General features: G+C 39.8%; 1 protein-coding gene and 1 long non-coding RNA gene across 2 annotated transcripts in view; one reads left to right on the forward strand and one right to left on the reverse strand.

Annotated features, from left to right (window-relative positions):
- LOC103355195 (uncharacterized) overlaps positions 1-16,150 on the reverse strand; it is a 26,645-nt gene extending 10,495 nt beyond the window's left edge. Inside the window, exons 1-2 of the long non-coding RNA XR_520072.1 lie at positions 15,929-16,150; positions 1,965-1,973 (exon numbers count right to left, since the gene is read on the reverse strand). This is a non-coding gene — a long non-coding RNA (uncharacterized LOC103355195). The remainder of the gene's footprint in view (positions 1-1,964; positions 1,974-15,928) is intronic.
- Positions 1-20,653, forward strand: part of gsap (gamma-secretase activating protein) — a 55,712-nt gene that overhangs the window by 4,304 nt on the left and 30,755 nt on the right. The window contains exons 2-23 of the mRNA XM_008278894.1: positions 1,627-1,697; positions 2,652-2,708; positions 2,852-2,921; positions 3,358-3,405; positions 3,985-4,073; positions 4,430-4,499; positions 5,716-5,765; positions 6,116-6,226; positions 6,334-6,390; positions 6,513-6,559; positions 6,753-6,838; positions 10,553-10,630; positions 10,735-10,821; positions 11,008-11,100; positions 11,262-11,430; positions 11,950-12,040; positions 14,543-14,612; positions 15,299-15,378; positions 15,541-15,621; positions 16,183-16,305; positions 16,554-16,609; positions 19,153-19,184. Of these exons, the coding sequence (XP_008277116.1) occupies positions 1,627-1,697; positions 2,652-2,708; positions 2,852-2,921; positions 3,358-3,405; positions 3,985-4,073; positions 4,430-4,499; positions 5,716-5,765; positions 6,116-6,226; positions 6,334-6,390; positions 6,513-6,559; positions 6,753-6,838; positions 10,553-10,630; positions 10,735-10,821; positions 11,008-11,100; positions 11,262-11,430; positions 11,950-12,040; positions 14,543-14,612; positions 15,299-15,378; positions 15,541-15,621; positions 16,183-16,305; positions 16,554-16,609; positions 19,153-19,184 (1,716 nt within the window). The remainder of the gene's footprint in view (positions 1-1,626; positions 1,698-2,651; positions 2,709-2,851; positions 2,922-3,357; positions 3,406-3,984; positions 4,074-4,429; positions 4,500-5,715; positions 5,766-6,115; positions 6,227-6,333; positions 6,391-6,512; positions 6,560-6,752; positions 6,839-10,552; positions 10,631-10,734; positions 10,822-11,007; positions 11,101-11,261; positions 11,431-11,949; positions 12,041-14,542; positions 14,613-15,298; positions 15,379-15,540; positions 15,622-16,182; positions 16,306-16,553; positions 16,610-19,152; positions 19,185-20,653) is intronic.

Here is a 20,653-nt window from a genome sequence, read left to right on the forward strand (position 1 = left end):
GCCCTGTGATAGACTGGTGACCTGTCCAGGGTGTCTCCTGCCTTCACCCTAAGTCAACTGGGATAGACTCCAGCCCCCCACGACCCTAATGAGGATTAAGCGGTGTATAGATAATGGATGGATGATAGTGTCAATTTCTGGTGCATAAGACTGCAAGATCAAATATCAAGTACCATATTGTATTTAGGCAATAAAATGACAGCAGCAACATGTTTTTCATTTGTTATGTAAACCTCATTCATTAGATACGTAGTAGTGCACAACAATGATTGTTTAGTAGACAAGTAGATAGACAGATGTTACATTTAAGGTAAATAATGTGCAAAATAGTATGGAAATTGTGCTGGTAGAAGAACTATTGTGCAAAATTGTGCTGGTATTTTACCATCAAAACAGTATGAAAATACAGTAAAAAATAAATAAAATAATACCAAACAGAGAGAATCTACTGATGATACTGTCCATTTCTGGACATATAGTGTCATATAGTATTTAGGCAATGAAATGTCAACAGCAACATGTTTTGCATTTGTTATATAAACCTCATTCTGTGTATATATGTAATAATGCATGATAGCGATGGTGAGAATGTTTTTTTTTAGCAGACGGATTGATGTCAGATTTTAAAAAGATAAGGAAAATAGCGTGCAAATCGTGCTGGTAGAAGAAACAAGGTGCAATGTTGTGAGTATTTTACATTAAAAAAGAGTAGTAAAAAGTCTCAATACAGTATAACAGCAATAAGAATAATAACGATGATAAACATGTCATTCATAACTGCAAATTCCTGTCTAATTATTCACCTCCACATCTTGGCAGAGGAGAAGCTTTTAAATATCATGTGTCCAAACTGGGGGACTAAATTAAAAGTTCTTTTCCAGGAATAAATCACGATTGGGGCCACTTTTCTATCACTACTGTATTACGGTTGGCATTTTATACATGCGCACCTCAGCAGTGACTCCTAAGCCCTTGGACACTGTTTATCGCTCTGCATTAAGATTTATTACTGGTGATAATTGCGGTGCTCGTCGCCGTGTGCTGTATGCTAAGGTTGGGTGGCTCCCTGTACACAGCCTGATAGACGCTGGGTTTTTATTTATTTATCAGTCCCGTCACATTACTTCTTTACTGTCTTTTAATGTGGCCTCTTACCATACACACTCAGGTGATTGGATTATGTTGCAGGTGCCAGCTGTTGGAAAATCCAGCTTTGCTCGCTGTGCAGCCTGAAATAACCTTCAGAACGTTTCAGGGCTATTCAGGTTTTTTTTTTTAAATTTCGCCTCGTTTCTCTTTCACCAGCTGCTTTGGTTTTAGTCCATTTATTCTCTTTTAATGTTCTAATTAATGTTTTTAATATGCTTTCTCATATTTATCGCTATCCAAGCTGCTAAATTTGTGTGCCTAGATCTTTTATTTTCTTACTCAATGACTTCCTGAAGGAGTAGCTCAGTGTTCTCAGAAAGTTCTGATGAGAGGTGAATGAATGAATGAATGAATGAATGAATGAATGAATGAATGAATGAATTGCACCTGATTATACAGTGGAACCCAACATGCTGGGTTACACGCCGTCGAGGCGATGAGCTCTGTGTGTCCATAATAACGATGCTGTGTCTGCAGAATACTCCGAAGCAGTGGACATTCGCATCCTGAACTTCGAGAGAGACGGGGGCCTCCTTTACTCCTGGAAGGTAAGTCTGTAGGGAAGGCTCCGCATATTAAGTGGCTTCCTCACTCTCCCTAATTAAAGCAGTGTTGTCACGTTAAACCTGCATCTGTTTTACTTTATTTACAGTTACGATAATTGGTTTTTGTTGTCAGTTTTGTGGCACTTCAGCCAGAGTGTGTAGATTCTGAGCAATGGGATACATTTACATGAATTTGCCATTTAATCTGCACATTATAGCATGTTTAGCTTATCATCTCTCTTAAATGGCTTTTAAATTAGATATGTAAACTGTTTGAAACTGATTTTGCATCTGCTTGTCCCAGTTCCTCACTGAAGCTATAATAAGTGAAATATTCAAATCCCAGACGCAGTTTTTTTTTTTCTTTTCTGATGTCTCCACCATTCATCTTCAAATGCGCGCCATTAAATGAGGAAATCTTATATTCTTTTTTATTTCGCTGTAATTCAACTTGACACATTCGGTATATTTGGAAATCTCGGGCCCGAATTTAAAACATAAGTCTTGTGTGTTGAACCGCTCTCTCTTTCTTTCTCTCTGCACGGCATAAATTTTTAATGATAGACCCTCCGAAGAGTGTGTGGGTTTAGGAGGTTAAAGACGGTGTGCAGCCTGCAAAAGAGAAAATAATCTCCTTTTTTTTTTTTTTTTTTTAGTGCAAGGTTCACAATTTTATGCATGCCTGGCTGCGCTGTGGGTTTCAGAACAGAGTTCCTTTTTATTTTAAATCTTATGAAGCCGCAAAGCGTGCTGGTTTGAAGTGAGGCAGGTCTCGTCGGGGTAATCAGCGAGGTCAGCCGAGGTAGTAAAGAGGTCAAGCATGGCTTTCTAGACATAATGATGTGGTGGGAAAAGTGGAGCTTCTTTTTTTGCTGGACAGATTATGATTACTTACCTCAGTTTGATTGATGTAATGACACACAAGATAAGTAAAAGATTTTTTTTTCCCCCCAACAGGGAGCAACAGGTACCACCAGGATCGGGAAATATGACTCCAACACCAAACAGAACAAGGTATTGTGTGTGTCTCTCATATCTGCTTTCCTTCAATGCTGCAGATTTTTTTGCTTTTTGTGCCGTCTCTCCGCAGACTCATTCCCATGCTGCTTTCTTCTGTGTGTGTGTGTGTGTGTGTGTGTGTGTATTTTATCCCACAGCTTCTGTACACATTCGACAAGCAGGTGTGTGTCAGCAGCTGCTCCCTGAACAAGGAGGAGACGCTGTTAGGTGAGCCTCTGCAACGCGCGGATAATGAATGTATCAGCAGCACACGCCGTTAACAATACCGAGTTCTTGACCCCAAATCAACTTTAAGTGTCAGTGTCTGGAGAGCAGTTCAGCGGCATCAATGCAGCTTTATGATCTCGCAACACGAGGACTCACAAGTACGAGAGCGGGGATGCAGTTTGGGTGCTAATTAGTTAGTAAGTTAGACTTTACTGTCGACAAGGGGGAATTCATTTTCGCACCGCTGTGCTTTCTTTTTACACGTATAATCGCACAAAAACGGCGGACAGCTACGCATATACACAGCAACACTAACAGGCAGAGCAACTCACAATTAAAGGGATGCCAGTTAATTGTTAAGATTGATTTAATGTAGTGGTGTGTGTGAAATAAATGTGAATTCAGCAACATGACGTCTTTCACTTTTGCTTTTTAGCTGTCAGCTTGGCACAAAATACCAGAGGATATGACCGCCTCAACCCAAGTAAGACGCGAGATCTTGTTCTTTCTGTTTTATTTAACCCTCTGAACACTAAGTTATAATGCCATAAATCATAAGAAAGAAAAACAAGTAAACAAACAGCCCAGTTCAGCCCAGTTCAGCCCAGTTCAGCGAAATAGTCCCTGAATTTTTTTGACATGACTGTTGGTTGCAGCTTAGTCACTCATTTGGGGCTTTTTTTATGTAATCTAGTGAGTGCAAATGTTTTATTTTTGGCAGATTTTTAAATTACACATGTAGAATAAAATGATTTTGCCGAAATATCATGATTTCAAGCTTAGATTTGGTCAAATTTCCCAACAGATCAGCACATCAAAGATTAGTAGAAAGTTAAAAGTCTGGTGATTCTTTCTGTTTTTACAGTTTCTTCCTCCAATCAAGTGTCATTTTGTTGATTTTTTTAAATTAAAGACAACATTCCTTTCAAACTTGCTGGCATGTTCTGCGGTTCAGAGGGACTTTAAAGACTTCAACATTCCAGCCTCTTGTTTAAAATCAACATTTTTACGGAACATTTTCATCACGGTTGCAACCTTCACTCCAGCTCGTTTGTCTTTCTAGTTTCAAAGTGTCTGACTCTCCTGATCGAGATTCATCCCATCAACAACACTAAAGTCCTCAAGGCAGTGGACTGCAGAGTCAAAGTGCAGGTACAGCGTATACGTGTCTGTGTTGTTTTGGCCACTTTCATTCAGGTTTTACTGCAACTACAAGCTGACATTGCAGTTACGGAGCATTAGAGCTGAAAGTGGAAGAGTGTCATAGACCACTATATCTATTTTATGGCCTTGCCGAAAGTCTGCTGGTGTCTAGCTGCCATCCTGTCACTTTGTTTAAATCACTTCATTTTTTTTCCATTTCTCTTTCTCAGTCATGTCTTTTTTTATCATCAGAGTCATAACATAAATGTCTGTGTTTTTCAGCCTTTTATTAAAACATGAAAACCACCAACGTGATTTCTTCTTGTGGTAAATGTTCTAAATCACTCATTTAGTTTCTTTTCTAGTTCCTCAATCAAGACACTGACAAGAGATCTGTGCTGGAGAGCCATCTGCTGCTGCTGACTGAAGATGGATGTAAGGCTTTGATGTTTACACTAAACTCCCTAACCTGACACAAAAGAAATCATGAAACCAAAGAGAAATGATCTGGATTTTTAGATTTGATGTTCTTCCTTTGAAAAACTTTAGAAGTCGTATATGGTGAAAATCAGTTGCTATTGTGTTTTGTAGTTTTCCTAAACTATGAGGTTTAAAGTAAAAGCTGTTAAAATATGAAGACTTCTGCCAGTTCTCAAGCCCCCTGACAGCTAGATATCCTCCCAGCTTTATAAGCTAGTAAGAATGTTACTGAGCTTAGGAACAAACAGTCGATTAGCTCAAACTCTGTTTCATCCTGCCTCCTGAATACCCACTGCTTCAAGGTGAACCATTCAGAACGGGAAGCTGCATCACAGTCTGCCAGGTTTACAGGTTAAAAGCACGTCAGATGTTCTGCTGTCGGCTGCAAGAGTGAACACAAGGGTCTCCATGCACTGCCAGCATCTGAAAAACGGAAGATGCAGTGGATTACTTTTATTTTTGATCGTAATGTCACCACAACAATAGGAATATCCTTGGTGTTAGCATCTTGTACAGCTAATGTGGCTAACGTTACCAATAGCTTTGATCATGTGACCACAGGCCAGAGCTCTGGGGGGCCCAGTTTGAAACCAATAAACCAATAAACACATACTGGCCAGGTTACTGCGTTTTCATGTTACCTATCAGTGTAACCTACACTTGGCTCATTTTTACATCTTTTTGCCTCTCTCCTGCCCCTTGTGCTCACATACACTACTTTTTAATACAGATGAAGACAGGTTTAGTAATGATTTTAGGAGTTAAAACAAGATCTGTGATGGGAATTTTCCATGTAAAAGGCTCGCTTAGAGAGCCAGAAGTGATAGAAAGTTCTGACCTCTCACACTTATTCATGTCTGTCTTGGCTGCCGTGGGGGCAACTTTCTGCTTTTTGCTGTCAATCACATACACAGAGAGAGTTTTCTTCCTGAAGAGGGAGTGGTCAGCAGCTGCTCAGCTGTATTTAAAGCTACAGACACTGAAACAGCCCATTTAGAACAGGACTAATACCAAGAATTATACAGTTATGGTGAAATGAACCATCTTTGCAGCATTTTGAGCTGAAAAATTGAAAGACACACTCTGGGGACATGTGAGACTTTGTTTAATTTGCTGCAAAGAGGCACATTTAAACTGATCCAAGTTGAAATGGTGTAATTGTGTGTTTCAGATGTGGATCTATACCATGTGATGCTGACCAAGCAGGAGGGTTACAGGGTGGTAAGTTCTACATTGCTCAGTTTAGCCAGCTATTTTTTTTGTTTTTTATTTATGATGGAAGCATCTGTGGATAGTTTCCTAAGCTAAGCTATAAATTAAATGCAGGATTTTGCAGCTGGTTTGTTCTGTGCAGTTATGTGAACATATACATTTTCTCTTAGGGTGCACAAATTTAGTAATTAATAAGTAAAACAGTCGGAATGTATTTACATAACCCAGTGAAAAGAATATATTGTTTCAACCTCGAGCCATAAACTATAGCGTGTGTGTGTGTTACCCTCCCGGGGAGCTTTGCATTAAGAATTCAGTGTGTCTGCAAAGCTGAATATGAATGTGTTTGTGTGAACCAGGTGATGGCAAATCCCGAGCGCTTGTCCAAGACAGCAGAGCGAATAGTAGAAGATTTCTGCTGGGTCCAGTGGGACGGACACACACAAAGACTCTACTATCTCACACACAAGGTAAACACCGTATTGATTTATATTCGTTCATACAAATATGCCTACAGATATCTCAAGGCCATTTTCACCTTTGATTTAATACAAAATTCACAACGTGTCTCTCGCAGGACAAGTTCCTGCTGCGATGTGTACAGTTCTACCCAAACCATCACTGTGAAACCGTGGTATGTCACCCCTGTGTCCTAAAGCTTAATGAGCTACTCGTCTTTGTGTTGTAATCAAAGTTTCTCTTATTCATGCTTTCACCTTGCAGTAACACATCATTCTCTCGCTTCATATCCAACAGTTGGAGCTCCCATTAGAGTTGCCGGCTAATTCTTTCCGCACAGTCAAGTAAGACAGCCAGCGCGCTGTAATATAAAAATGTGTTTTCTCAACGGGCGCGTTCCTTTGTGAATTTTCTGTGCTGTACAAGTTATTAGTTTGTTGTTTACCTTCATAAATTTTCAGTTTGAAAAGCCCCTAAACATTCTGATTTGGGATTTTTCTGTTCTGTTTTTTTTTGCTTTTTTTTCCTGGTCAACAGGTTTGAAAATCTGGGTTTTGACCATTACCACACGGAGAGGCCAGAGCAGGAACGTGTTAGGATGCAAGTGTTCACAAGCAAAATAGGTAACACACATCCACACACATTCACATGCATAAATCCCTGCTCCAATAGTGCCCATTTGCACCTATATACCAGCGTTGCCACATGACAAAGTATCAGCAATGCCAAAAATCTCATAATGTACAATAATTTTATTATTTGGTCAGTTTGTCACACTTAATTTGAAGCTTTTTAATTTCAGTGTTGCGTTTTTTCTTCACTTTTATATGGTGGCCGACGGGGCAAATGACGCGCAGAAACAAAAACAAGCTGCAAAAGGAAAACATTGTGTATACAAATGCGCTGCATAAATGAAAACAACGGTAAAAGGAAAATGCTGCATATCTAGTCACACAGCGTTTGTGCCACAGGCCTCTAGGGGCAGTTTTTAAGTCTTTAGCATAGATTGTATAAAAGATGGACGTAGCTTCCGTGACGTCACCCGTTGGTTTCTGCACTGAGAAAATGAAGCCAGGGTTTTGCTACTTCCTGGTTGACATCTTGGATTTTTGGAGCCAGTGACGCAAAAATCGTCGGAGGGGGGCGGAGCCATAGGAGCAGCGATTGGTCAGACGGATTGAGAGGCGGGCCCTCTGCCCGCCCACATTTACCGCCTTCTGCTCGCTTCGTCTGCATTGTCGCTGCCGACTGTCAATCAAGCCAGCCACGCCCCTTGCCCTGCAAAATGTTGACGATTTTTTAAAAATTCAGTATTGATTTATTTTCAGATTGGCCACCTGATCTCTGGACTTGACCATGAAAACTAATAAGAAAAGAATCCTGAGCTGTAGGAATGCAGTATTTCGTGATCTGTGATCACTTCTTTTCCAATTCATTTTTATGGGAGCCAGGGCTTTTTGGAGCCAGCAGCTGGGGGAGGTAGGTTTTTGACACTTCCGGGTTGGCTTCATTTTTCAGGGCTGGTTGCTACGTCCATCTTTTATACAGTCTATGATCTCGCTCACCGTTGTCTGCCTCTCAGGTGAAAAGCTCACTACTGCCCCTAGAGGTTTGGGGCACTTCCATTGCATGACTGGATAGGCAGCATTTTCTTTTTCATGTATATGCAGCTCGTTTGTGTATACGCACGTCATTTACCCTCGTCGGCCACCATAGTTTTAGCACATTGAGCAACAACACTTTAGATTTCAATGTTTTGATAATTTTATGTGAGGAATCCCTAAGACAATATCCCTTTCTGATTATTATATTGTTGCTATCAAGGGTCCCCTTCTGACAACGATGAACTCGCCCCACAGATTTTTATTTGATCAACAACAGCCACAACACCGTGATCGTCATCAGCCCACCAACTAACTGCACTCATGGTGTCACAGCGTCACTAATCTAACGTGAAGGTTGTAGCGTAACCACATTTAAAGGTCGGAGTTGTACTTGTTTAAATCAGGGGCGCCACTCAAATAGCTTATTAGACTAAATGGATATTTGATTATGATTACAAGCCATAAATTCTGATTTTAGTGACCTCTAGTCCGTACAAAAAGAAATACACGGCAGTATCAAACACGGAACATTTACTGCCTCCTGCTACTAACAAACAATAACACAACAACGTGCACATTTACATCTCAAATGCAGGTTCAGTAATGTTCCTGTAGGATGAGAGCATGTGCAGGATTCCCGACTTTGAGACCTTACTCTGGTTATGTTAGAATTAATTTGATAAGATATAATTAAGGTATTCTGTGCATAATTAAGATATAAAAGGTCTGGAGGTGAGTCATGGTAAGACACTGTGAGGGCTTATCGTTTCTTTTGGGAGGTTGAAAAGCTCTCCTGTTGTCTCCAAAGGGGCAATAAATTGTCTTTATTGGCTGTAAACATCCATCCGGTTTGTTAATAGGTGCCTGGTGCAGAAGGTCAGGTGAACAGAAGTCTTTCTTCTCAGATGGTCTCTTACAAAATTCATCAACGAGAGACACTTGATGTTTGTTGATGCATCATATAATAACCTGTTCTTCTGCTCTGAGGTGTGCTACAAAGTAAAGAAAACACAAGCAGCTGTGCTTTGTACATATTGGAGCAAACAAAGAACAGTGCAGTGTGACAAAACATGATCGTCCAGAAGTTTTGCCTTTATAAACCCCAAACTTCTCGAAACACCCAATCGGACGCCACAAGAAGAACCATGTCAGCATCCTTTAGTTTTTTTCTTTTCACTATCCCTCAGAAAATAATTTGTCTGAATAAATATGTGTTTTCTGAAATGACACATATCTGCTTTCTTGGTTATAAAGTATAATATTAAAGCCTTGGATTTGATACATTTCCAATCTGGCAACGCTGATATGTATTTATATATATATATATATACTTCCACAGTCATCAGTTGTAAATACACTGACATTCAAATGACATGACATTCTGTACATTTTATTGTTTTGTTTTGTATTTCTGCTTGTGAAAACAAGAAAGCAAGTCCCTGCTACAGCTCTTGCTCAAACCCGCATCACATCATGATGCAGCAAAATATTTTATCGTACACATAAAACAACCCTAAAACGTACGGATTGTAAATTTTGATTGCCGAGGATCAGAAGATCGTGACTGAAGACATTTTCTAATTTACAATCTCAGTGATTATTCACAGATTGTGAGGAAATGTTCATTTTAAAAATGAACTTCTGACCAATTAACATCAGGGCTCCCACAAGCATTTGGAGGCTCAGATAATCACAAAATCTGTTTTGTCTACCTAAGTTTTAGAGGTTTTAAAATCAATTCAATTCAACCTTATTTATCCACAAAGGTTATTAGATTTTTGGGTGTAAGTTAAAAACAGACTGGGAGGGAGATCATTAGAAGTATGAGAGCTGCAGCTGCAACAATAAAAGTTAAGAAAAGTTAAAAAAAAAAAAAAAATCGGATATATAAATAATTCAGAGGTATTAATTCATACATTGATTTGTATAGTTTCTCTCTTCATATCCACCCTCTCCCTTCTCGCTTCAGATATCCATCTATTCTGGCTGATGCCACTTTTCTGCTATATCTTCAGGTTCTGTGTCCCGTGTGGTTTGCCACATGATTAAATACAGACGCTCAGAATAGCCCACAGAAACAATGACACTGGATGAGCTGCACAGTCATGAAACTGCTTTATTTTAGCTTTAATGCGAACAGAAGAGTAATTTCTGCCTGGAGCAGCATGTGAATCAATCAGAATTTACTCTCGTACCGACTCCCATCCAGTAACATTAATTGGGGTGGAAATCTAAAAAACTGCAGACGTCTACTGCATTTTAAATTTTGTTTTCATTCTGAGCGGTTCTGAGCGTGAGACGTTCCTCCTTGTTGTAGCGCTTATGCTTTGTTATGGATATGTAGTTTATTATGTTGCACAGCTTAAAGACTGCAGCATCGGCTTCATTTTTTGTAATTTTTTTTTTTTATACCCAAAATTGAAGTCTTGTATTTTGGACATAGTTCTAAAAAATAAAACACACTGTCACAGGATTACATGATGATAATATTAGAGGGGAAGTCTCACATCCAACAATATTTGAACCATTGTTTTGGAACCAAATTGCCAAGAGTCAGTTGTATTTCCATTCTCTTTTCTAATTAAAACATTATTAATATTAGGTGTTAATATGGGATCAGATGCTTCATTAGTGCACGTGACACTCATTGATTATTAGGAATACTGTCATGGATGTTACACGATCTATTACCTCTGTGATCTATAACTATACTGTCCTGTGGTTTATCTTCAGGAAGCATGTGTGTGTGCTACAGCCAGCCCCTCAAAGACAAACAGGAACTGATCTACACTGTGGTTTTAGTTCACAAAGGTATGTGTGGGTGCTTTTACGTGATCTTACTCTCTATCTATCGCTGCCTCTTTTGTTTTTTGTTTTTTGAAAGTGACAAATTTGGTTCTTCTCACTCCCTGCAGACTGCAGCAAGACGTTCAAAGTGTCCGTGGGCAGCGACGAGTCACCTCAGAAAGCCTCGCAGCTCCATCCGCTCTTCATCCCAATAGGTCATTGCACACATAGAAATGTAACGCAGGCACGCATCAGAATCATAAAAATTCAACAGAGCTTCCTGCTTTTGCATCCAAAACACAAACACAAATGAGTGTTCCTGTCCTCACACAGCCTCGTTGTGTACAAAGCATCCTAACATACACCCTGACAGTGATGCTGTGTTACTTTTTTTTATATAGGTTACTACATCCTGGTGTACCTGCAGGGTTATTTCCTCCACTGTATCAACACCAGGCAGCAGGAGATACTCTGTCACTCCCTCTTCCTCAGCGGTAAGAGAAAGTTTGTGAACAAATTGAGTCCAAGCAGAGCGACGGCTGCATTTTCTCAGCTACAGCACACGCGTGATTTTCATTCTTAAACACATGCAGAGCGTTTTTTTTAGAATGTTTCTGTGCCTTATTCTCTGTCTGTCTGCCTCAACGCCACTCAGGTGAAGACGCAAACTTGGGCCTGCCGAGTCAGTCGACCATCATTACAGTATTGCACTCAGAGTACGAGTCTAGCGGTTGTCTGTTGGATCTGGCCACTGGGAGGACCCACACTGCTGAGCTCAGCCCTGCCTTCCTGCTGCAGATTCTGCAATCAGACACAAGTTCTAGGTGAGCAGGATTCAAAACTTTTTGTGAAAATGAAGGACCTATATGTGCTTGGGGTTATTATTTAGGCGCTAAATATATATATATATATATACATAGAAGAAGAACCTGAGAACATAGGGGAATATACTGTGGGTAGGCAGGAAGCAGACAGATGGAAAAGAAAAGTTATTTTCGTTCGCATACACCTGCAGAGTTTTTCCTGAAATAAATTTAGCTTTAACTTGAATCCGTGCCAGCAGACGCCTCGGATGGGGCCATCTAGCTCGATAAAGATGCAGCAGTGGCTCTTTTCTCTATTTGTTTCTTGGACAATTTTTCATTCTGTTCACACGTTTTAAAGAAAAAAAGAAGAACCCACTGTTTAAACAGCACATACATCAAAATATATAGTACCTGACTACTGGCTATCTGCCTGTGCATCTGCCTCTTTGTCTGCGTTTGTATATGCTTATGTTGGAAAAAAAAGGTAAAAAAAAAATGTGGTACACCACACCTTTTTTTTTTGTGTTTGTTTTCAAGGTGCCCCAGCAGTAAGACTGACCCTCAGCGCCTGGCTGCACTCCACTGCCTGCTGGTTTACATGGGAAATGACCCAAACCTGGAGCTGAAGGTGCAGATGCAGACAGAATAACAGAGTTTGTGGACAAAAAATATTGACCTTTAAAGCAAATGTACTGAGACAGTAAAAATTCTTGCATCAAATTTCAACACCTCCTTTTCCCCTCCTCCTCCTGAATAAGACACAATGCATCATCTGTGCCCTTCGATTCAGCAATATATTTTCCTCACTAAACAATATCACATTAAATCAAGAGAATCATATTCACTGATTGTTGCTGGCCTTCAAACAAAGTCATGAGATTCATAAGGTCTCCTTGAGGTAGAGAGAAGACGAAAGAAGGACGAGAATGCATCTATTCATATTACAATGTATGCATCCGTGTCACCATCAGGCACTTTCTCTTATGAAAAATGGATGCACAGCCAAGAAAAATTGAACCGTTAAAGGTGGGAATTGCATTCTTTCTGCAATTCTGTGTAAAAGCGGTAGGTGTCAACCTTGAGTTGGAGGAAAGAAGACGGAGAAAGAAGGAAAAGACAGGATGCAGTAATAAAAACGGGAGAGGAGAGAAGACAAGAGATCAAACAGAATCAAACAGAGACATGACAAAGGAAGGGTTAGATATTTTGTTTGGGCACAGTGCTGACAGTGACTCAGACACTATTACTATTACACCTAAATGAAGACGTTCCAGCTGCTCTGATAGAGTGTAATAAATTCTTTCTTTCGAGGTTAAATGAGTCACCAGCTTCATTAGTGCAGCTAGCACTGGGAAATTGGACACCGCACATAACAGCAGCGCCAAAGTAGTGGCTTCAATAAAGGCGACTGCTTCCCTAACGTCTTTTCTTTGTTCAAAAGAGTTTGAAACTTGAAGAGGATGCTGCGCAAATGGAGCTCCACCAAACTCCTGCTTTCTCTTCCAGCCCGCGTACTGATTATTGTTATGTTTAATGATTCTGGACTCCGACTGACTCGTGGCAAAGATGTATTTGTTCAAAGAGCAGAGAAATTGGCTGCAGAAAATGAGTTTCCACTCTGATGCACTGTGGCTGAGAGATTTACAGGCTGAGGATCTATCTTTGAGGGCATCATTAATTTTTTTATATTTCTGTAATGCAAACATTATACATTTAAGCAAGATTATCCAAAGAAAAAAAGTGTCTTTTTCAGAAACTAGACCTGTTGTATTCCTAAATAAGATACCCACCTAACACGAACATGCTAACATACTCACTATGACAATGCTAGCATGCTAATGTTTGGAAAGTATGTTTAACTATACATAGTTTCTTCGACATGATGCAGAGGTAAACATGCTTTCTAAATATTAGCATGTTAATGTTTACAAAGTACATATTCAAAGTTTGCTAATTAGTACTGAACACAAAACATCCCTGAGCTTGAATGCCATTAGTTAGCCTTGAGTTTTTTTGTTTTTTTTTGATAAACCAATGTCAGATTATGGCGCTAAATAACAAGTCAGAGGAATATCACTGTTCAGAAACTATGAATGTTTGGCCACCACTTTAAAAAACACTGAGCTATTAGCTTTTTAGCTGAGATTTAAATGAGAAGCAAACACGCTCATGTTTATAAAGTAAAACTGAAGCCAGCGAATAATTAGCTTAGTTTAGCATAAAACCTGAAAGAAGGTAGACTTGCTCTTTCGCTAAAGGTACAAAGGCTTCTACAAAAAAGCAGCCAAAAGTCTGACATTGTTCAACAAATAATCTCTCCAGATAGTGCAACACTTAATCACACAATTAAGTTTCTATACAGATGGAAAAAAAAAACGGAACAGTTTGTGTTAGTAAGCTAGAGTACTTCCCCCTTTCTCCAGTCTTTATGCTAAGCTAAGCCAACCATATGCAAGCTTTAGCTATATTTACCTTGTAAAAAAACAGAAAAATAAGTGGATTTTTTCCCTATTATGTATTTGACAAAATGTTTAAAAAGTGAGAATCAATATGAACATTTCCCCAAGTGACACAGGTGGAATCAATACTTGGGGAAAAAGCAGTGACCCTACATGCTATATGACTTTGCTACTACATTGTGTAAGCATAGATTGTGTAAGCATAGCCGGCAGTTCAGCCGAAAAGTCGATAAATTTCTGTCATCTGTCTGTTCATCACAGCTGAGTCACTAACGGCTTCACTGTTGCGCCTAGCTGTGCTGAATTTCTGCTTTTTTACTGAGTCTCGTTAGTATAATCGCCTAAAAAAGAAGTGCTTTTCATGAAATACGATTTTAAGCAGCACACATGAGGCCTCTTTGGAAAGTTAAAAAACTAAAGATTCTTGCAGTTTGTAAAAAATGGTGCATTGTGGTTCTTCAAAACAAAACAAAACAAGCCTTTCAAACCCGCCGGTGGGTTTTGGAATTCAGAGGGTTGAGAAGTGGAAGATAATCTAACCTCATGGCGATTTTGCAGAGTGGATTGTCCACATTATAAGGAAATGTGACACGAGAACATTGTGCCTGTCGCTGAGCTCCCACCGCTACACAATAACACCTGCCTCCTGTGTGTTTCTATTATGCCTCCAGATTATCGAATGGCTGTGTGACAACGTGAACACCTTCGAGTCCTTTGATCAGATCCAGGAGTTCATCTTAGGTCAGTGGCAGCTGAATCACAGGGACACAAGAGCCCTCCCGAGTATCGCTTCTTCTTCCTTTTAGAGTTCGAGCTCCTCTCTTGCCTTTTTATGTCTCTTTCTGTGTGCGGTGACTCGACTGCTTACATCTTGTCTACACAAAGCTACATTCTTTCATCGGCTTTGTTTGGCTCTTAAATTTTTCGCTCGTGCACTCGTGCCAGGCAACCCACGTAGGTCTGTGGAGTTAAAAAATAGATTCGAGACCTCGGAGACTTGCGGTGCAAATATGGCAAAGTCCGTGCCGAGACGCAACACATTCAGCTGGAGTTAAAGGAAGTAACAGGAACAGTGCATGGTATTAATTTCATATTGACAGCACCTAGAGAGTTGATAATTATATTAGATGGTGGCGCTGGATAAATTAGCATTTTATTATCTCTGCAAGAACTACTCCACCTTTCCCTTAGATGCAGAGTTCACATGAACACAGGTGATGCTTTGCAATATATGAAGACAATAATGGCGACCTAATAAATGATACATCAGTAGATTGCGCTCACTAATGCATTACAGTGACAGAGGTGGGCTCAAGTGCCTCATTTGTCTTCGGAGATAAAAATTCTACATGCGTCTGTTTGGAATCCAAGGGAAAAGAAAAAGTCTGCCTGTGCTGTCTCTGACTGTCTTTCTCTCTCTCGCACAGCCTCTTTGTACAGAATCAGCTATGAGAAGTCTCTGGGCTTGGATAAAGTCCTGCCGTACTCCTCTGTATTCGACACCAAGGTACCACGCACACTTATGCATACATTTGCACATACATAAAGGCACGGTGAGGAAACAAGCAGCGCTATACGTCTCGATGTGAATGCAGACGAGGACGCGATGTTATTCTTCTGTTTGGGCCCTAAGTAGCACAAACAGACTCACTTTGGTGTGTCTTTCTAGGAGGTCCCGGTGTGTTTGGTGGAGGTTCCTGGTGTGTTTTGCATCACTGAGCTGCATACTGAAGCTGTCTTCAAGGGGAAGGTAACAACAGGTTTTTTCTAAAATTTTTAACACATTTAAACACTATAAATTATTAATGAACAACAAATATGATTTATATTTATCATCTTGAGATAAGAAACAAAAGTCCTTGTTTATTTCCAGGACCAGTAAATCAAAATGTATATTGGAGCTTGGTGGTTCACTTTAGAGATTGTGTGTTTAGTAAAATATTACACATGCTGTAGATACAGATTTAGGGTTATTATTGGTTTAGAGCATTTGGGGGGTGACTACAAATGACATTAAGCACGATCTTTGTACAGCAAAGATATTTAATCTGTGCTACTAGCAACTAGCAAAACTATGAATTCTTATCATTTTAGTGCGAGCAATCTTCCTGATATATGACCCTGATATGTCTACAACAAAAAATAATCATAGTCAACATCCTTAAGATGTACAAAATTGCTTTGAAATGTGCTTTTATATCGACCATGTCCACAAATCGGATGTAGTTATCCTCTGTTGTTTCACAGCCATGTCCTTGCTTTGTCACTGTGGTGTTGTTGTTGTTTGTTTCCCGTGTATATCTGTGCGCAGGCCAGGAGTCTCCAGGGTTTCTGGTCAGAGCTGCAGTGGAACACGGAGAGGACAAAATATCTGGATGCTGTTCCCAACCCCAGATACAGACCCTCGCACATAAAGGCCGACTGGGATAAACTGGTGTGTGTGTGTTTGCGTCCTCAAACCGAAACCTCTCATGTGTATTAATTATCATAAATCACCACTGAATCATCATTTCCATACTGGAAGTTGAATTACCAGTGATTGATTGTTTGCCATTCGATGTGAGGGACGAGTAAAATGGATGCGTCTCTTTGTGTGTGTCCTTGTCAGCATGCATGTGGGTTTTTTTGTCAAACAATGGGAGCGTATTTTCAGCCCTCCCATGATGGTGTTGCTTGTTTCAGAGGTTCGAGAGGAGACCCTCCAGCCACATGAATCACATGGAAGAGAACACAAAGAAGTAGGTCTGCCTCCCACCGGAGCTTTGTTAAGAAATGTGCTACAGACTCACGGTCCTGAAGCAGGAGGGAGGGAAAGCATGACTGCACCTCTACACTGTGTTTGGAAAAATTACATAGTTTTCTCTAATGAGGTCCTATAAGGTCAAAACTTTAAACCTCAGAGGACCTGCAACACTGCTGGTTCTGTCTTGATAAAGGTCGAATGGATGGGGCTTTTTAGCAGTGTGGCCTAGTTTTTTAAAGCTGATTGTCCTGATGGGGTACCTGTTATTGGCTGTAAAAATCATCTAAAATATGAACGCTTTTGCAGGTACTGTCAGTTTACTTTAGACTGTTGCCAAAAACACTGATTCCTAAAACAGCAGGAGTCAAAACTTGACTGTAAAATACTTTGAACAGCATCCATTCCTTAAGGATATAGCTGGTGTTATTCTACATTCTTCTTATTCCATGAAAAGACCCAAACAAACTATGCTTTACCCCTCCTCCTCTCAATACTTTGTGATTTCTCCACCATCTGTGGTTCTCCACTCTAAGCCCTCTGGTTTCTTTCAAACATTTATATCTTTGAAATGGCTGACATTTATAAAGTTGCTTTCTTTATTTTTAGATATTTCCAAAGACGCTGTAGTTCTGAGCAACCCTTACTTACTCACAAGAAGAACATTGCATTTGTTTGGCACAGTTTTGAGTTCCAAATTGATACAGACTTGAGAGCAGCAGGATTATAGTGTATGATGGGATTGACTCAAAGAGGAACATGTACAACTAAATTGCCTCTTGGCCACATAACTCATAAGCACAATATACGATGATGTCTATATGCTGATGACACAAAGCTATACCTGGACAAACCGTCTTTCAATGTTGAATGAAAAAAACAACAATTGGATGCCAGACAAAGTAATCCACCTTAATAAGGACAAGTAGTTTGTGCTAAACCTTTGCAACAAGAACTCTGCTTTCTTCCATCTTTATTTTCCTTGACGAATGCCACTTAGGTCAGAAATTGCTGTGGACATGGCTCTAAAATGTTCGATCCAGATGTTTTTTATAGCGGATTCACCTAAACCTGTCTATATTCCTTGTCTGTTGGACTATATTTGATGTAAAATGCTGTTGCCAGAATGCTCACAAGAAACAAATTTGATCATATCGCACCTGTTCTCACCTTCGTGGCCAGTTATTTTCAGAATTGACTACAAAATTTGACTTCTTGTCCATAAAGCTCTAAAACACCTTGTTCCACACCTCTCTAACCTGCTTACATAATACGAACCTTTCAGAACTCTTATATCTATTTAGAGTTGGTGAAACAGCGTCAGTTTTTGTGCTTTAGCTGCTGGACTGCATTAGATTCGCTCCGACGTGAACATTTTTTTGTATTTTAACTGCCATACTGATGTACTTGGCTGTCTCCAGTCACATGTACGTTTTTCATGTGCGCTCCATGTGTATTTAATGTGAAGCACATTGACTCCACACTGGAATGAAATGTGCTGCATGAATACATGTAGCAGTCAGTCGTTTTGGGACAACAGTGGGGATCGAGGGCAAAGAGGTCGAGGCAGATGGCCGCCCTCCCTCTTCCTGATCCTGCCCGAGGTTTCTTCCTGTTAGGGGGAGTTTTTTTTTCCCCACTGATGCCAAGTTCTTCTTCAAAGGGATTCTTTGGGTTTCTCTCTATGATATGCTATTGTATGGTCTTGACCCTGCTTCATGAACAACCCTGAGATGACTTACGTGATGAATTATGTAAATGAAACAACTGAAATATCAGGTTTTGGCTACACAGGAAGTGCTTGTTGGTACAACCAGGTCGTTGTTGGTTTTGGTCTTTTCGTGGGGTTTTTGATTAGACAGAATTTCATTACATAATTTTCACGATCTCTTGGGAGTCTGGTTGAATACGTTTTTTCTTTGTAAGGTGATATGAATATAGATGTTGAACAGGATTGTGGATGGCAGAAGTTCAGTTTCCATTACTTAAGCCAGCGTAAACTAGAAAACACTGACTTCACAGAGCAAAAACGTCTGCTCTCTGTTTGATCACCAGATTCTTACTTCTCCGAATGCTTTGAAATTGACTTCAGTCTTTTGATTTTCAACCTTTTCTACAAACTTCCACGACCTTTAAAATACACTACATCCAATAGCTGCTCTGAATATTGGCATTTATCAGTTTGTAAAATATCCACGTTCAGTTTAAATTCCTTAACAGTGAGATGATAACCACAACCCCTCAACATTTTATAATGAAAAGACCTAATGATGGAGTCTGAATTAAATATAACTCCGGCCTGTTTGTGCCAGAGATCAAACCAACTTCCTTTTTGGTTCATAACTAACTGTTCTTCCTGGAGGCCAAACTCCAGAACCTGCTTACTAACTTTTTGCTTTTATAGTTGTGATATATTTTCGCTGCCGACTGCAGCAGCGTAGCATTATACAGCCTCGGCTTACAGCATAAAAAGTAAGACTCTTATTATAATGCTGGCTTGAGGGATTGTTTTCTCACAAAGCTTTTCTTCTTATTTTGTAGAGTTCTATCAATGGTGGACACCTGGTGTCTGGGTAAGACGGCGCACCGAACACGCACATGCACTCACAGAACATGTACACGGAGACTCACGCAGGATGCAATACGTGGAATGTCAGGAAAAAAAACAAAACCTTGGCTCGTAACGCACCTCAAAACTTGTGTGTGCGGGTTTGTGTATTCTTTTGAGGCCACATTCTTCATGCCCACTGGAGAATTCGGCTGAACAAAACCACCACACTAATTTATCTTGGAGGGAGAGGTTGAGAAAGAGGGGAGGGAGGAAGAAAGGGATGAAAACACAGTGAAAAGATGGAACAAGCAGAGAGAGAGATGAGGAATGCTACAATTACATAACAGTGAGGAGTCTGGTACTTCCCTCTCCTCTCCCTCAACCTGTTTTTCTTTCGTTTTCTCTCTATCTCATGACTCCAATGCAGCTGTTTAGTTTCAAGCACAACACGGGACCTTCCCTTACCTCATGTGTGACCTCATACACCCACAGCCTCCTTCAGATTCACTTGAAAAACATACGCACGATGTTTCTTAATCACTTTCTCTGCGATTTTCGTAGATGACGTTCACATAAGAAGCCCAGTATGTGGTTATTCTTTGGTTTTGTGCAGATAATAATAGGAGACTGTTTTGTTGTGTTGTTAGAGGGAAAACAAACTGAACGGTTATTGTAACCCACTGAACCCGAAGCAGTTTGTGGGCTTTTTATATACTCCTGTCACATTTTTTGCACACTGTGGCCTCGTATTTCAGTTCGATATATAAAGTCCTGCACCTCTATTAAAACAGCATGACCATGGCCAGAAGGAGAGAGGACTCAAAAAATGACTTCTGTGCAGTGTGACACATTTATAATGCCATAAATCATAAAAGGGAAAAAATAGAGTTGGATTTCTTTAAATATTTATTAATATTTACTTTTTCAAAGACTGAAAAAAAAAAGTGGCACAAACCACAGCCGTTACCAGTACTAGTAGTAAGTAGTGGCTCTACATATCCACTCAGGAAATAGAATTAAAAACAATCAATTTCTTTGATTGTTTGTTGTACAAAAATTTAACAAACCTGAAGTCAGCATGTGCAACATTTTGAAGTTCCCACAGGTATTACCAATACTGGGGAAAAAATGCCAACTGTACATACTACAGATATTTTACCACATATATTCTGAAAGCACAGCCTGCAGTTCATCCCATTTGAGCTGAAAAGTCCCTGAATTTTTGTCAAGTGACGGCTGTGTTAGTCATAGTTTCTCAGTTGTAATAAGAATCTTTTTGGTTTTTCACATAAACCATGTATATTTAGCAAAATATTTAGGTAAGACTGATTTTGATGAAATGTGCAATTTTCAGTTTAGTTTTGGTTCATTTCCTTGTCTGGTCCGCACATTACACATGAATACTTCTCTTTTTACAATTGCTGGCTCAGAGAAATAGTGTAATTTTGTCATTTCAGTCAAAGCCAGAATTCCTTTGAAACCCACTGGTGC

The sequence above is a fragment of the Stegastes partitus genome, unplaced genomic scaffold, assembly GCF_000690725.1.
Source record: "Stegastes partitus isolate 25-593 unplaced genomic scaffold, Stegastes_partitus-1.0.2 Scaffold137, whole genome shotgun sequence".
In the NCBI taxonomy this organism is placed as follows: domain Eukaryota; kingdom Metazoa; phylum Chordata; class Actinopteri; family Pomacentridae; genus Stegastes; species Stegastes partitus.